The sequence below is a fragment of the Amia ocellicauda genome, chromosome 12, assembly GCF_036373705.1.
Source record: "Amia ocellicauda isolate fAmiCal2 chromosome 12, fAmiCal2.hap1, whole genome shotgun sequence".
NCBI lineage: Eukaryota > Metazoa > Chordata > Actinopteri > Amiiformes > Amiidae > Amia > Amia ocellicauda.
This window is the reverse complement of record NC_089861.1, coordinates 37,136,766-37,153,277: the sequence shown is the minus strand read 5'-3', so window position 1 is coordinate 37,153,277 and position 16,512 is coordinate 37,136,766. Positions and strand designations below refer to the sequence as shown.

Sequence of the window (16,512 nt, the reverse complement as noted above, 5' to 3'; positions counted from 1 at the left end):
TAACTGAATCAAATGAATAATTTAAGAGGTACAATGTTTAAAGGGGCTGGAGGTGAAATGGAAAGTAATGAACTTAACAAAAGATTAATAAGACATAAATAATGGATTATTAGAGCAGTTAGACAAACCCACCTGTCCTGGGCCATGAATGGTTAATGGGTTGAGTGACAGCATGCAGGGGGTAGAGCCTGTCAAGTTGCCCAAATCAGACAGTTCTTTCTGGTCCTTCATTAAATGCTGTAAGAAGACAAATTCAAATAAGTGATTCCATACATTCCACTTCATTATTATTATTTTTCTTTTTTTTAAATCACATGCAGCAACACAATTCTTCTAATAAAGGCCCTAAATGTAGAAAAAATCCAGTTTTATTGCAGAGGCAATGATGTATTATATTTTTAAAAACTCTGAAAATTAAAAACAAATCAGGCCCGTCTGAAATTTGCCAATGAACATCTGAATGATTCAGAGGAGAACTGGGTGAAAGTGTTGTGGTCAGATGAGACCAAAATCAAGCTCTTTGGCATCAACTCAACTCGCAGTGTTTGGAGGAGGAGGAATGACCCCAAGAACACCATCCCCACTGTCAGACATGGAGGAGGAAACATTATGCTTTGGGGGTGTTTTTCTGCTAAGGGGACAGGATAACTGCACCACATCAAAGGGACGATGGACGGGGCCATGTACTGTCAAATCTTGGGTGAGAACCTCCTCCCTCAGCCAGGGCATTGAAAATGGGTCGTGGATGGGTATTCCAGCATGACAATGACACAAAACACACAGCCAAGGCAACAAAGGAGTGGCTCAAGAAGAAGCACATTAAGGTCCTGGAGTGGCCTAGCCAGTCTCCAGACCTTCATCCCATAGAAAATCTGTGGAGGGAGCTGAAGGTTCGAGTTGCCAAACGTCACAGCCTCGAAACCTTAATGACTTGGAGAGGATCTGCAAAGAGGAGTGGGACAAAATCCCTCCTGAGATTGTGTGCAAGGTGTGGAAACCTGGTAGACAACTACAAGAAACGTCTGACCTCTGTGATTGCCAACAAGGGTTTTGCCACCAAATACTAAGTTGAAGGGGTCAAATACTTATTTCCCTCATTAACATGCAAATCAATTTATAACTCTTTTGAAATACATTTTTCTGGATTTTTTTGTTGTTATTATGTCTCTCACTGCTAAAATACACCTACCATTACAATTATGTACTGATCATTTCTTTGTCAGTGGGCAAACGTACGAAATCAGCAGGGGATCAAATACTTTTCCCCCCCCACTGTATATATTAAAAGAAAATGAATGATTTTCCCCAATATGTATGAAAGTCCATCTACAAATTGGTCTTAATCACACTATTTAAACATTGTAATCCAGGCTTATCTCAGGCTTCAGATTCAAAGCCTGACAACTAACCAATGATAGAAAACACTTATTTCACGTCTCATTTTGGAGCTTCTCCTGTAATTTTTAAACACTAGTTTACTACTGCCAACAAAGGAAGGATGGGGGATTGTAAAAAGTTAGAACTCTTCCCCCCGAGCCCCTATTCAGGTGCAAATCCAGTGATAAGACAATCATTGCTAATACTGAAACCAAACTGCTTCCTGAAAACAGCCGCCTGTGTACATAGGTCAGTCTAGCAGAATTAAATGATGAAGAAGTGTTTGTTCACATTTTGCATTTCTTCCAGTAAGAGAAAATAGCATTTACCATTGTTTAAATGCTTAAAACAGTTTCCATCAACAATAGATACCATATATTACTAAGTGTAAGTACACTGATAACCAACACTTGATTCAACTCACCTTCTGATGTAAATGTTTTTTTGAAGGATTTCTTATTTAGTACTGTAAACATTTAAATTAATGACCCAAATAAGCCACATGGCATATGCATAAAGCATCTGATGAGAAACGAGCGACCGAACATGAAAGATGGTGTTTCATTCCAAGACTCTGTCTGAGTTTTGGATTTCTGTCGAGAGGGAATACCCACAGTTATCCAAGGCCGCTGTGGATGTTCTGATGCCGTTTGGCACTACCTACTTGTGCGAATAGACTTTCTCGGCACTCACGTTCCTTAAATAAATACAGATTGCGATTGAACGTAGAGGATGATCTCCGAGTGGCGGTCTCCAAAATTAAACCAAGAATGGACTTGCTGTGCTCCAAGCATTGTGCACACCCATCTCATTAGGTGCGGTTAACACTGAAATGAAAGTAATGACTAAATTATGCTACTTTTAAATAATATTATGGTTGTTAGGCTGTTGTCATTATGCTGTTTGGATAGGCCTATTACGTTTGTATACTTTAACCACCACTGGCACCGTTATTTTGGGGGTCGTGGGCTGAAAAGTTTGGGAACCCCTGATCTAGTTTGTCTGATGGGTTCAAAATATGAACTGTGCTCTGTTTGTTTCAATCCAAGAATTTCTGATTGAGCCCAAATATTGCACATTACAGACCAATAGAGAGATGTAACAGAAGACCCATTCACCAACTAAGGCTATGCACAATAGCAATGCCTACAAACTACTTGCAAAATGTCCTTTCTTAACAAAAACATACTTTTTTGCATCCTGAGTTCATGCCTTGCCAGGGAGATATAAATAATCAGAATATGAATGTAGACTTAATTGAATAATTTCCTGAGTAATTCCCCATTGCTAACTATTGGTATCTGTTTTATAAATTAGCGTTTCACTAACAGGAATGCAATAATTTCCCCCCCTTTTTTGCATCAAATTATAATCTCCCATTTCTGATTTCGGCTTGATGCTGCGTTTTGCATTCCGTTTCAGAATGGATAGACAAAGCACAAATGCATTGTCTGTCACACATGCCGTGAAAGCTTTTTTAATGAAAGCCTACATTCTTGCTATCATGGGGAATTGATTCTGATGAAACAGGTGCAATACAAACGAACAAGCCACATGTGCCTGATTCCCCCAGCAAGCTTCCATCAAACCTACCCTAGCTGTGCTTCAGAGAAAAAATACTTTGCCAATTCCTATGAAATCTTTGTGAAAGATAATGGCACAGGCTGGATTGGATGTCATTTTGTCCTATAGGATACATTTTGCATTATGGCAGATTTATTTTACCAGGTGCAGCACATGGGAGCCACAGAAAGTTACTTTATAGTAAAACATTCTATCCTACCACTATTTTCTCCTAGGTAGCTTTTCTTCCTGAAGCGCTTTAAATAAGCAGAAATGAAAATACTGTAGAATACAGCCTGCAGTGGAGAGAATGTGTGACTAATGCCATTATGCCAAGTAGAGATGTTATAAATCCCCCACTACCAACATGAAAAATGTAAGCAGAATTCAACCAGCAGAGGAGAGAAACAAGAAACAATTGCACTTAGCAACACAATCCGCCATACAGTGCAGATAGTGTTGTTGCGGAGCTCGTTGACCAGGCTGGGTCAGTCAGTGTGACTAAGAATCTTATGATTGACTGCTGGCCAAGTTCTCTTTAAAATGAGTGGGGATTAAATGTGAGGTGGGCAGAATGATAGGGTGTCTCATAACACACATAAACTTCTATGTTTAAGAAAATAAGTAAAAACTATACAATAAATATAAAAGATTGATTCCAAATTTGTTTACTCCTTCATATAAGACTATCTTCAAATTAACAAAAGCCCCGTTTCTGGGAAAGTGAATGGAGTTGATCAAATCTATTTGTACATGCTTTTTATAGTCTACAGAGAGCAAACATGCTAGTGCAAATGTACTTATTTTTTCATTCTTTATAAATATATGAAATCTAACTTTTTATACGTTTTGATTGCACATTAATGTATTTAACTTAACTTTAATTTGTTTTAGAACGGAAATTACTTGAGCCCAGTCGCACTTTTATTGTGCTACACTGTACTATGATAGCATCATGAACAGGGTTGGGGAGTAACGGAATACAAGTAGCGGCGTTACGTAATCAGATTACAGAATTTTGATACTTTGGCAACATTGTGTTAACAGGGATTTAACTTATTGAAGTACAGGCAATTGTTCACTTTCAAAGAAAGAAAATGGAACAAAAAGTGCAAAATGTGTCCACCACCTGACAATGTAACGGTCTCTAAAGGACTCAACTTCAAATCTAAAAAACAAACATCTGGATATAAGATTTTATTTTTTGAATGTGTGCAGCCTTAAGAGAATTATACTTGACATGCGAGTAGAAAATACATATTTTAATAAAAATGATAATTACGATTTAATAATTACATATTTTTATGAAAGCATAATAAGCAAAATGGCAACATAGGCATAGTATAACCAAAAGCGTTATCAATAGTTTGCATTTGCAGTAATACGTTATCCTATCCAAATTTAAGATAAATCCATGTAAATTAGATAGTTCCTGTGCATCCTAGCTGGTTCTGTGATCTTAACAATAAAATACTTAATATAATACCAAAACAACAACATACAACATGTTAATAGTCTGAAACTAAATAAATCACAAACTGAATAAACTCGTCCTAACCAGTGCCGTGCAGTGCTGTTCTCTTTAACAGAGTGTGCATTCAGGGGATTCTCACATGTCAAACCTTTAAACTTATAAACTTTAGATATCACTTAAAAGAAGGTAAGACATCAATAATGTGTTAATTGCAGAAACAAGATGCATAACATTCATTGATACTTAAAAAATACTGACTTTATTGCATTGATTTCAATGTGTGTTTTAGGTGCTAGTGATTTGAAACTTGTGATTGCGTTTCTCATGCATAGAAAAATGCAGTGCATTTAAATCCCCTTTGTTATAGCAAGTTGCTTGATCTGTGTATCTTCACAGATCGAACAAAATAAACTGTAGACTTTGTAAGCATTTAATCTACTTACAATTTAGAGAAGATACCTGTTTAAGTTTTCAAGAAAATGCATTTCACTGATTAGAAAAGAAACCATGCGCCTTAAAATGACAGTGAATGAGATGCACCTTTGACATTAACGCATTATTGATACGTCTGATTTATGTTGGTTTGTAAAAAGGTAAAGGATATCAAAGTGCAGTTTCACTTGTTTACAAATGCATACACTACAAAATGCAAAGTACAATATGCAAGAAAATTAAACCGATGCAAATCTTAATTACCATTTTAATTGTCTGTACTGTGGATACAAATAAACAATTTCAATACGTCATCCATATCTGAATGTGTAGTACATTTTGTTTCACGTCTTGAATTCAGCTGCTTTTGTATTTTTCATAAATGGAAAGTATTCCAAAAGTAATCTAAAAGTATTCTGATTATGTTACTGACTTGGAGTAATGTATTGGATTAGGTTACAGATTATTTTCAAAATACTTGTTGAAGTAACCCTCCCAACCCTGATCATGAATTACAGAGGATAAGGGAACAAGTCAGATTTAAAAAGAACAGCTTTTTTAATACAAGTCTTTACAAAAGACATCCTATTTGCACTAGTGAGTAAGAGTCTTTGTGGTTTCACCCCCAAAACATACTCTCTCAGCCTCTGACTCACACTTAAAATCTAGATTAAGATTAAAAACCTTCTGCTGCCCTGGGCTTCACAGAAACATCTGTGGAATATTTTGCCTCTTTCATAAAAAGGAAAATGCCTGAGTAGAAGTCAGTCTAGCATTACATACACAAATAAAATCTTCGCATTGCATACATTTAATGGTGCAAGTTAACTGAACTGCAGTTAAACCCTTATTTATGAAATTTATGTTTGTATGTTTATCTGTGCACTTAACGCAGTAGAATCTGTAGCCTCTACATCCAAACAGCAACTTCACTATTTGTTCTACAATCTCTACATGCTTTACATAGACTTTTAAACCATGTCATATCATGTGTTCTGGGACCCCAAATCAAATGTAGGAATTGCTTTAATATCTACCATCACACTACACCAACACCACATGAAGTTTCAGAAAACAGGCATCTGGATAACTGAATTTCAACTGAAAATTGTCTCAGTGAAATGGACACTTGTCTCTGATTACATGGAAATCCAATTAAAAGTACTGACAGAATCCCACACTATACACAGATTTTATTTGGATCAATATAGGGCAATGGTACAGACTGGTACAATAGGCTGAGATTAATTAAGGTCACATGAAAATATTTTCTTTAAATTCTATTAATATTTTAGGTTAAAATATATATATAGATAGATAAAAAGATAGAGAGAGATAGATCTCTCTCTCTATGTATATATATCTATATCTATATATATCTATATATATATATATAAATAAAGGTTTAAAAAAATCTATAACAATTTACATAAACTTTAATGATCAACTTCATGGTGCTGGGAAAGTAGCCAAAGAAAATATTTCTCACAGTTTATGATTAAGATGGTTGGCAAATTAAGTTTTCCTTAGACAACGCTGAAAAAGTAGGACTTTCCAGATCTACTTGTTGCAGGAAATTTACATTTTTGGGGATTTGAAGTATCTGGAATTTGCTAAAATTCCAGTAGGAGTTCTTAGTACTGTCTGTCATTTTGAGAATCGGAATTCATGATCAGATAATGTATTTTTTTTTAATCTATGCTCGGTTAAAAACCTTGACTAGACCAAGACTGTGTTGGGAAAACACTTCTCAAACTCCATCTGCTAGGATCCAACAGTTTGGGTTTAGTCAGCCCCAATTAGGCAGATCACCAACTCCTGAAACACATCAGCTGTGAGCCACTGAAGTTTAATACTGGGAAAGAAAAAAAAAAAAAAAAAAAAAAAAAAAAAAAAAAAAAAAAACCTATTTCACCCTGCCTTCACTCCTATTAGCCAGAAAACCCTTAAGGTGAGTATATTCAGAATCCAGTGTATTACTGTTCTATTGCACCAGCTCTCTTCTTGGGGTATATATATAAAGCTCTGGAAAAAATTAAGAGACCACTCCAAGTTCAGAAATCAATGTTAAGTGGTCTCTTCATTTTTTGCAGAGGTGTATATTCCACAAACAAAGCAACCTACAGCAAACCATAAAATGTCAATCAGTAAAATAATGTATTTAGTTAGTCTGAGTCGCTTTGGAAAACACAGTAGCTCTGTGAGAAGCAATTATAAGACACAAAAGCAAAGCAAGGAAAGAGAAGTAGTTTTATTGTTTTTCCTCACCATATGGAGGTTTTGGAGAATGTCTTTTTTATCCTGGCTGAGTTGATGCAGCTCCCTGTCAGTCTGTTTTTGGGTCTGGCTCACTTGGTCCTGTAGGCGAATCAGCCTCTCCTGCAAAAAAAGACACAGAACGGCCTTTGAACACACACGATCAGACACACACACACATAGACACAGAGAGAAGAGAGTGAAAGAGTGTGCCTTTGGCGATTACACAACAAACAGAAGAACTGACTGGGCTGTCAGCCGTCACATGACAGGAGTGAACAGAGCCCTCAACTCCAGCTGGGTTTTAACATTAGTGGTGGCTGGAGGGGGCAGGGAGAGGGAAGGGAAGAGGTTGATTGTATTAAATTAAATATTAAATTAAAGCAGAGTTAGGGTGGGGGATATTACAGTGTGCAGCCAACCCCTCCCACACTGGTGGTAGAGAAGGCCGGCATTGCTTTGCGAGTCATTTTTTAATTTCTGTAAAATATTGTAGTTTAAAACATGGCAGTGCTTGGATACTAATGTGACTTTAGATGCATGTTAACTGGTACAGTTATTCCTTAACACTGCTATACTGTCCCATTCACCCACTGAAAAAAAACATAATCCATGTGCCTTGGTCATTTGATTTGAAACTATATTACCTCCTCCATCTGGAAACTCCTTTGATTATGCATTTATCTGGCAGATGCCTTTTTCCAAAGTTTACATGGATACACTACAATGTATAATACTAGGTTTACCATATGACACAAGTTAATGTGCATGGATGCAAATAATTTAAAAACTCAAAAGCATGTCCTTTAACAGGAAAATGATCATTTGCAATGCAAGCATTGGATTTACAGGGTCTGTGATGCATTAGTTAGACTTAATTTGGAATAATGGATTTAGTTTTGGTAACTAAACTACAAGAGGACAGCTATTAAAATAATTACTGGTCTAAAAGTATTGTCAATCTGGGCAGAATAAAAACAAAACATTCAGGATATTGAATACCTTATTTATTTCTCTGTTTCAAACTGAAAGCTATGGGCACGGTTCAAATAAACAAGGGGGCAAATGTGGAAACAACATTTAGGAGCATTCAGAGCATAGGGGAAAAACAGGAGGCAATTCATACAGAGAGCACTGGAGTTCTTGATAAACTCTCCAGCCTCATCCTTAAAGATCCTAAAATACAATAGCCTATTAATCATTAATCTACTAGGTTCCATCATTAATCTACTAGTACGAAAACAAGTCAATAGATTGGGTCTGCTGTCATTCGTAACCTCTTATGTTTTTAGGTTTTATAGCAAGTCAGTGTGAAAAATACTTTGTCAGTTCTAGAGGATAGAAAAGTAAGCACTGTATTTACATTTTCTTATATACTTTTATTCACTGCCATGTATAGATAACATTTGTATAGGGTTGATGTAATATTTTTAATAGTGTGTATATGCACATCACTGTAGGTTTGTGTTGGTTAAAATACACACATATACGGTCACATATATATATATATATATATATACACACATATAAGTCACCTTAAAATGGAATCAGTTAAATAACATACTGATAATGTACAATATCTTGTAGATGCTATGACCATGGTAGAGACCGTGTTGACAGCGTTTTTACAACATCAGAACAATAACATTCAGTTCAGGTAATGCTGGAGAGGCTGGCATCAATGCTTCATCTCATTAAACTGTATCCATAGCTCGTGCTTTGAAGATTCTGGGAGTGCTGGCAATTTTCAGACAAACTTTTCTATGTACATAAATATACAGTGGCTCTCAAAAAGTATTCACCCCCCCTTGAACTTTTCCATATTTCATTGTGTTACAACATGAAATCAGAATGGATTTAAATCAGGAGTTTTTGCCACTGATCAACACAGAAAATTTCCATAAAGTGAAAAATATAATCTGCAAATTGTTCTAAATTAATTCCAAATTCAAAACATAAAATACTTGAATTCATAAGTAATCACCCCCTTTGCTATGACACACCTGATTAAGTGGTGGTGAAACCAATTGTCTTTAGAAGTCACATAATTAGTTGAATGGAGTCCACACCTCTGTGGATTAAGGTGTGTGACATGATTTCAGGTTAAATACACCCATCTCTGGGAGGTTAGTACAATTCCTAACAAAAACTACATCATGAAGACGAAGGAAAATTTAAATCAAATACGGAATAAGGTTCTTCAAAAGCAACAATCACGGGTAGGATATAAGAATATTTCCAAGGTATTGAATATCCCCTAGAGTCCATTATTAAGAAATGGAGAGAATATGGCACAACTGTGAATCTGTCTAGAATAGATCGGGCCATCCTCAAAATCTGAGTATCCGGGTGAGAAGGGCACTAGTCAGGAAGGCCACCAAGAGGCCTATGGCAACTCTAAAGGAGTTACAGTCTTCCATGGCTGAGCTGGGAGATACTGTGCATACTGCTACAATAGCCTGGGTGCTTCACAAAAGTGGCCTTTATGGGAGAGTGGCAAAACGAAACTCATTATTAAAAAAAACGCATATCAAATATTGGCTAGAGTTGTGGGACACTCTGAGAACAAGTGGAGGAAGATTCTATGGTCTGAAGAGACCAAAATAGATACATCTTTTTGGCTTCAACGCTAAGTGATACGTTTGACATAAGCCTAACATCCTGAGAACACCATCCCTACCATGAAGCATGGTGGTGGCAGCATCATGCTATGGGGATGCTTCTCTGTGTCAGGCCCTGAAAACCTTGTAAAGATAGAGGGAAAAATTGATGCAGCAATGTGCAGAGAAATCCTGGAAGAAAACCTGCTGACGTCTTTAAGAGACCTGGGACTTGGGAGAAGATTCATCCAGCAGGACAATGACCCTAAACATACAGCCAAAGCCACTCTGGAGTGGCTTAAACAAAAAGGTCAATGTCCTGGAGTGGCTCAGTCAAAGCCAAAGCCTCAATCCAATTGAGAATATGTGGAAAGAGTTGAAAATTGCTGTTCACCAAAGGTCCACATCCAACTTAGAGGTTGAGCAATTTTGCAAAGAAGAATGTGCAAAAATTGTTGTGTCCAGATGTGCAAAGCTGGTAGAGACTTATCCACACTATAATTGCTGCCAAAGTGCCTCTACCAAATATTGACTGAAGATGCTGATTACTTATGCACTCAACTATTTTCTGTTTTGTATTTGTCATTAATTGAGAGAAATTTGCAGATTATATTTTTAACTTTGACATTATAGATATTTTCTGTGTTGATCAGTGACAAAAGCTCCTCATTTAATCCATTCTGACTTAATGTTGGAAATGTGGAAAATGTGGAAAAGTCCAAGGTGGGTGAATACTTTTGAGAGCCACTGTACTACATCCATTTAAGGTAGTTTTTTTATATATTGTGTTTCTTATAGATTTTATTGACTTTTCTATATATTTTAGTAAGCATCTCTTACATGATTATCAAATGTTTCATATGTTTTAGCTACCTTTCTTAATTATTTATGATTTATTATACTCTGGTTTGAATAACAGTATATGAATAAATAAATAAGGGGAAATAATTTGGATTCATAAGACATTGTGCCTTCAAATTGGAAAAATTGTTAAAACAGAAGTCCTATGCACACTTTATCCAGGTCACCCAGGGGGATTTTCACAAGAGAATGGGTACTTACAACCAGATCCAACACAGGTTATTAAACGTAGTTAGTTTAATGCATCCCCCGCTTACACACACACGCACACATTAACCCAGTTCAGAATCTGCTTCCTGATTCATCCCTTGTAACATTGTTGGCTCAGCTGGGCCTCTGTTTGTGTAGAGCTATGAAAACCATGGTTGTGATGAAACGTGGCATGTAGGTGAAGGTGCTGTTGAATGACAGGTTAATATGAGAGCTCTTCCTAACAGTTTGTGCAAAATTATTAATTATTCTAGTTCCACATCTCAAAGCTGATTCAGAATAGAGGACAACACCTTTAAAAAATATTAAAATAAAAAATGATGGACATAAATAAAAAAAATATAATCCTGAGAACTTAACTAAGCAAAAGCTACGGCTGATGGTGTCCTTTTCAGCTTAATGCAAGAAAAACATTGTGTTTTGTATTGTATAGCCTTTGGGAGTAGTCCTCCATACAAAGACACAAGCTTAAAATAAAGTCATGAAATTCTGTTGCATTGTCTGGATAAGTATAAAAGCAGTAGCTATGAACCCAATAATGGTTAATCTCCTGACCATCAGTGGAGTAGTTTTATCTTCTGACTAGTAAATTGCTCTTCAACCCTAGTCCTGAAGAACCTAATCATCTTTAATCAGAGTATAAAGGTTATTGGGTGTCTTCAATCACAGAGTACAGATCACGTTGATAAGGACTAACGGAGCCAATATTTGATTCAGGTATGTAATCAGGAGTTGGGTTGGAATAAAAAAACAAGACGACCCTGCATGTAGATGACTATGGCTTTACAGCTAGGCTTAGTATTTTAAAGGTCTTATCTTAACTCTCAGCATCTTAAAAACTTTGAACAAGTTTAACTGTTGCATTATAGCCCATATTGGATTGAACTGGATAGTAAGGAGTTCAGGTGGAATAAAAACTTGAAGAAACTGGAGTTGTCTTGTGATGACAAACAATAAGAGTTGCATTAGACATTAGCTAAGTTTAATTCTCTCTCAGCTTGGAGGTGGAGGGCATACCTTAATGGAGTTGACTCTGTGCTGCTGCTGGGAGATGTCCTGAGATGCCTGCCTGTTAGAGGCCTCCCTCTCCTCTTCCAACCCACTCTCCTGCTCCAGAAACTGAAACTCCATGTCCTCAAATGCCCGGACTGCTGCCTCCAGGGCCTCCTTGTCCTGAGAGATATGCAATGAGAGAGAAGACAAGATGGAGTATGTGTGAAATGCACAAAATGTAATTCTATATGGCAAAGCTCTAAAATAATTGTACTGGTTTTGTATAATGCTGTTATAGTTGTAGTCCCCAGGGCCTCCCTGTGCAGATAGAGAGAGAGAGAGAGGCACAGAGACAGTGTGAGAGAAAGAGATAAAGACAGAGAAAGATAGGCATAAATAAATGTGAAAAGACACACGAGAGAGAGAGAGAGACAAAAGTCTACCCAAGGTCACAAAATACACTTCTATGTGTGTGAGGTCCAAAAATACTACAGGGAAGTATTATGGTTTGTGTAATTCTTTAATCACTGTGCAAGGACTTTAAAGTAATGCAAGTTCACATCATTGCACTACATTGCCCCAACAGATGAGTTAAATCTGACAAATTTAGAAATTGATGGGAAAGAAAATACAGCTACAATCATCTTCTATTTGAACCATAACTGTTAAAGCATGATCTACTTGAAGATCGTATCGAAGACATTTTCTATCAAAGCTACCATTGGCCCTTGTGCCCATCACTCAAACAGGACCCTTCCGCTTCTGCTTTGTATAAAAGGTGATGTCTGCACAAAGACTTCCTCTTTTTGCCCTTCGCCTTGGTTCGTGAAGACAGGTGAGAGCTTATGTGCTTGTGAATAAAAAACTGAAATTGCATTTTTCGGCTGGCTGGTAGTACAAATAGTACCATCCACACACCGATTCGCTACAGTTGTGTGTTGTTGTGCTATTTAAATTGTATTTAAATTAGCCACACTGTTTTGTTCCGTCCGCGCCACAAAAGTCCGTCGGTGCCTCAGTTCATCTCAGCTTTCACACGACTACTAGACGTTTAATATTTTAATTATTATTCAGGCTAGTTCGCCGTGTTGGTTTATTTTTCACAGGACTTTTTCCTCCACAGCGAGAGCGCACACAATGGCAGTAATAGCCGAGACCTCGCCCGTGAGAGGGGCTCCTCCACCGGCTTGCACCCGCACTACAGCCCGCAGCTGTGGCTGTAGGAGGTCTCACGCTTCCAGTTTACTGGATTGAGCTCTGCTGCGCTCACTAATCCGTGCAGTGGTTCTGGCTGGTGGCTTTTCTACCGTGATGCTCCCCCTGCATGCCATGTCTCAGGCTATTAAGCCTGGAGACTGGTTCACCATGGTGGATTTGAAAGATGCCTACTTTCACATCCCCATTGCGCAGATGCACAGGAAGTTTCTCCGCTTCGCCTTCAAAGGCCGAGCGTTCAAGTTCGCTGTTCTCCCATTCAGCCTGTCTCTAGCCCCTCGCACTTTCTCCAAGTGCATGGATGCAGTGCCAGGGGGTCCGTGTCCTCAATTATCTAGACGACTGGCTGGTCTGTTCGAACTCCAGGGAGCAGGTTCAGAGCCACATGAGCCTGATCCTCTACTGCCTCTCCAAGTTGGGCCTTCGGGTCAACAGAGAGAATAGCTGTCTTGTGCCAACTCAGCAGGCGCAGGCACCTCGATTCTATTGCCATGCTGTCCATGCTGGTGTCAGAGAGAGTTGCCTCCATACACACGCGTCTCTCCCTCTTTCGGTTGAGAGCTTGCGTCAGGGTGTCCCTTTGCCAGAGGCTGCTAGGCCTTCTAGCGGCTGCGTCCCAAACCCTCCCCCTCGGCCTCCTTCATCTAAGGCCTCTGCAGTGGTGGTTCGGGTCCCATGGGATGCATCCTCGCCGCAACAGATCACGTCGAGTGACAGTCACTCAAGCGTGCTGGAAGGCGCTCCATTAGTGGCGGAGCCCTTCGAATTTAACCCTCGGTGTGCCCTTGGGGCCAATATGCCACCGAGTGGTGTTGACAACAGACGCCTCCAAGCAAGCTTGGGGAGCTGTCTGCAATGGACAGGGAGTCCGGAGCAGTTGGACGGTGCCCGTCAGGGCCCTCCATATCAACGCCCTTGAATTACGAGCTGTGCTCCTCGGTCTCTGTCACTTTAAGCTGGCCCTTCAGGGCAGTAATGTTTTAGTACGGACAGACAACACAGCGGTGGTTGCCTACATCAAGAGGCAGGGAGTTCTCCGGTCACACACACTATATCGGCTAGTGCGTCATCTGCTTCTATGGACTCCATTAGAGCAGCCCACCTCCCAGGCATTTCCAACATGGCGGCTGACCTCCTCTCTCGGGGAGGCCCCCCGGTGTTGGCGGAATGGCGCCTCCACCCGCTGGTGATTCAGCAGCTTTGGAGCCGCTATGGCAGGGCAGAGGTGGATCTCTTCCCTTCGGCGGAGTCCACACATTGTCCACTATGGTTCTCCATTCAGGATCAGTCAGGGACCCTGGGGATCGACACGCTAGCCCACACGTGGCCGCACTGTCTCCTCTATGCATCCCCACCATTCCCTCTTCTCCCAGTGGTTCTGGAGAAGATCAGGCAGGAACAAGTGACAGTTCTGCTGGTAGTGCCTCGCTGGCCCCGTAGACTGTGGTTTGCGGACCTGGTCTTCCTCTTTGTCGGAGAGCCTTGGCAGCTTCCCCTGCGGGCAGACTTGCTGTCTCAGGTGCAGGGCGCACTGTGGCATCCCAACCCGGGCCTGCTCCAGTTCTGGGCCTGGCCCCTGAGCGGGATGGCCTGATGGCTTGGGGTCTGTCAGACGCGGTAGTGGCTACTATTCAGTCGGCAAGAGCTCCCTCTATGTGGTTGCAGTACTCCTACCGGTAGGACTTTTCAGACTTGGTGTCAGGAGAAGTCTCATGCCATATAGGTGTCATTCTGCAATTCCTGCAGGAGCTGTTAGACCAAGTCCCCTTAAATGCACAAGGTTTATTTGGCCGCCATCTCCTCATGTCATGTCAGGATTGATGGCAAGCCTCCGGGCTCTCATTTTATGGCGGTGCTGTTTCTAAAACGTGCGTGTAGGCTGAGGCCTACCCGCACTTCTTCTCTGCCCGCGTGGCACTTTGATGTAGTTCTGGACGTGCTTTCCAAGGCCCCGTTTAAGCCCTTGCAGTCAGTTGACCTAAGATAAGCATCACTGAAGACATAGTTTTTGTTGGCAATCACGTCAGCAAAACGCGTGAGCAAATTACACGCCCTGTCCATTCACCCTGCGTGTGTCCATTTTGTGGGAGATGGTTCCAGGGTTACGCTTCGGCATAATCCTGCTGTCTCCTTTCCATATCAACAGGCCTATTGAGTTGATGGCTTTCCATCCTCCTCCCTTCTCTTCAGAGGAGGAGAGTAGGCTACACCTGTTGTGCCCGGTGTGGGCTCTCAGGTGCTATTTGCAGCGCACCAAGGACATTCGGTGCTCGGACCAATTGTTTGTGTCCTACGGAGGACGGACGCGGGGCCAGGTGCTTTCAAAGCAGTGCCTCTCGCACTGGATTCTGGACACCATTACCACGCACTATGAGTCAGCTGGAGTCCCGATGCCTGAACACCTGGTGGCCCACTTGACTCCAGGTGTAGCCATGTCATAGGCCCTTTTTCAAGTCTCGCCACAGACCTTTGTTTGGTTCTACAGGTTGGACATGATGGGCCCGGTTCCTTCTATTGGGAATCCGGTGTTGGCTTCAGTTGAGCCTCAGTAGCCTATCAGACACTGGCTCCTGGCCTTTTCTATCCCTGCCTGCCCCTGTGAGTGTGCTTGGGAAAAGCAACACAGAACCGTTATCCCTTCCTACTGGACTGTGACTTGTATATAGTTCATTCTGTAGGCGGGAGTGCATGTGTTTTTTACACCTGTACCCCGCCATTGTACATAGTTCCTTTGTCAGTAGGCCTGTGGTCCCTCCCTAGCTATGCTAGCTGTGCTGAGGGCCGCTGTTGCTGTATTCAGAGGTAGGCTTTGAGTTTACTCTTGTGCCCCACTGTGTATATAATTCATTTATTTACATCAGTAGAGCATCTGTTGCCACCAGCAGCTGGTCGGCAGTGTGCAACTTGCTCCTGTGTCCTGCGTGTGGTGCATGAGCTGGCTCCTGAATGCACCCCGTGCTTATGTGGTGTGGTCTTGGTATTGGCCCCGCTCCTAGCCCTGCTAGTAGAGCAGGAGGCCACTATTACTAGGTTTCACGGTAGGCACAAGGTTCTTGTTGCCAGTGGATACACCATTGCTCATTTCTTCCCAGTTCAGCATGACTGCGGTCTTTGCATCTTGGCAGCCCAGATGTGACCCCAAGTGGCCCCTGTGGTTCTATAATAGAGTTGGTACGGCTCCTAGTGGGTACGACTCGGGGCAGGCTCTCTTACCAGCTCGCTGCCTCCTCCCTTGCGATGGTTTGGTTATACTGTAACCCCCCCCCCTTGGGCAGTGCTTCTAACTTGAAAGATAACGATAAGTTGCGTATGCAACCGTGGATTTCTGAGAAAAGAAGCACTGCCCAAAGGTTGCAAGGTCACGTGGGAATTCTAGCTCCCGGCAAAAAAAGAAAGTCTTTGTGCAGACGTCACCTTTTATACAAACAGGAAGCGGAAGGATCCTGTGACGGGCACAAGGGCCAATGGTAGCTTTGATAGACAAATGTCTTCGATACGTTCCAGCGATGTGTGCTGAAAACCCCTCCCCCT

At 40.8% G+C, this 16,512-nt stretch overlaps 1 protein-coding gene across 3 annotated transcripts in view; it reads right to left on the bottom strand.

Moving 5' to 3' along the window:
• The window catches only part of phldb3 (pleckstrin homology-like domain, family B, member 3), an 88,537-nt gene that overhangs the window by 33,389 nt on the left and 38,636 nt on the right, over nt 1–16,512 (bottom strand). For 2 of the 3 annotated variants that reach the window (XM_066719480.1, XM_066719482.1), the window contains exons 6-8: nt 11,791–11,946; nt 7,115–7,249; nt 133–237 (exon numbers count right to left, since the gene is read on the bottom strand). In XM_066719480.1, coding sequence (XP_066575577.1) covers nt 133–237; nt 7,115–7,249; nt 11,791–11,946 — 396 coding nt within the window. The remainder of the gene's footprint in view (nt 1–132; nt 238–7,114; nt 7,250–11,790; nt 11,947–16,512) is intronic. The other variant, XM_066719481.1, reaches the window with a different exon arrangement.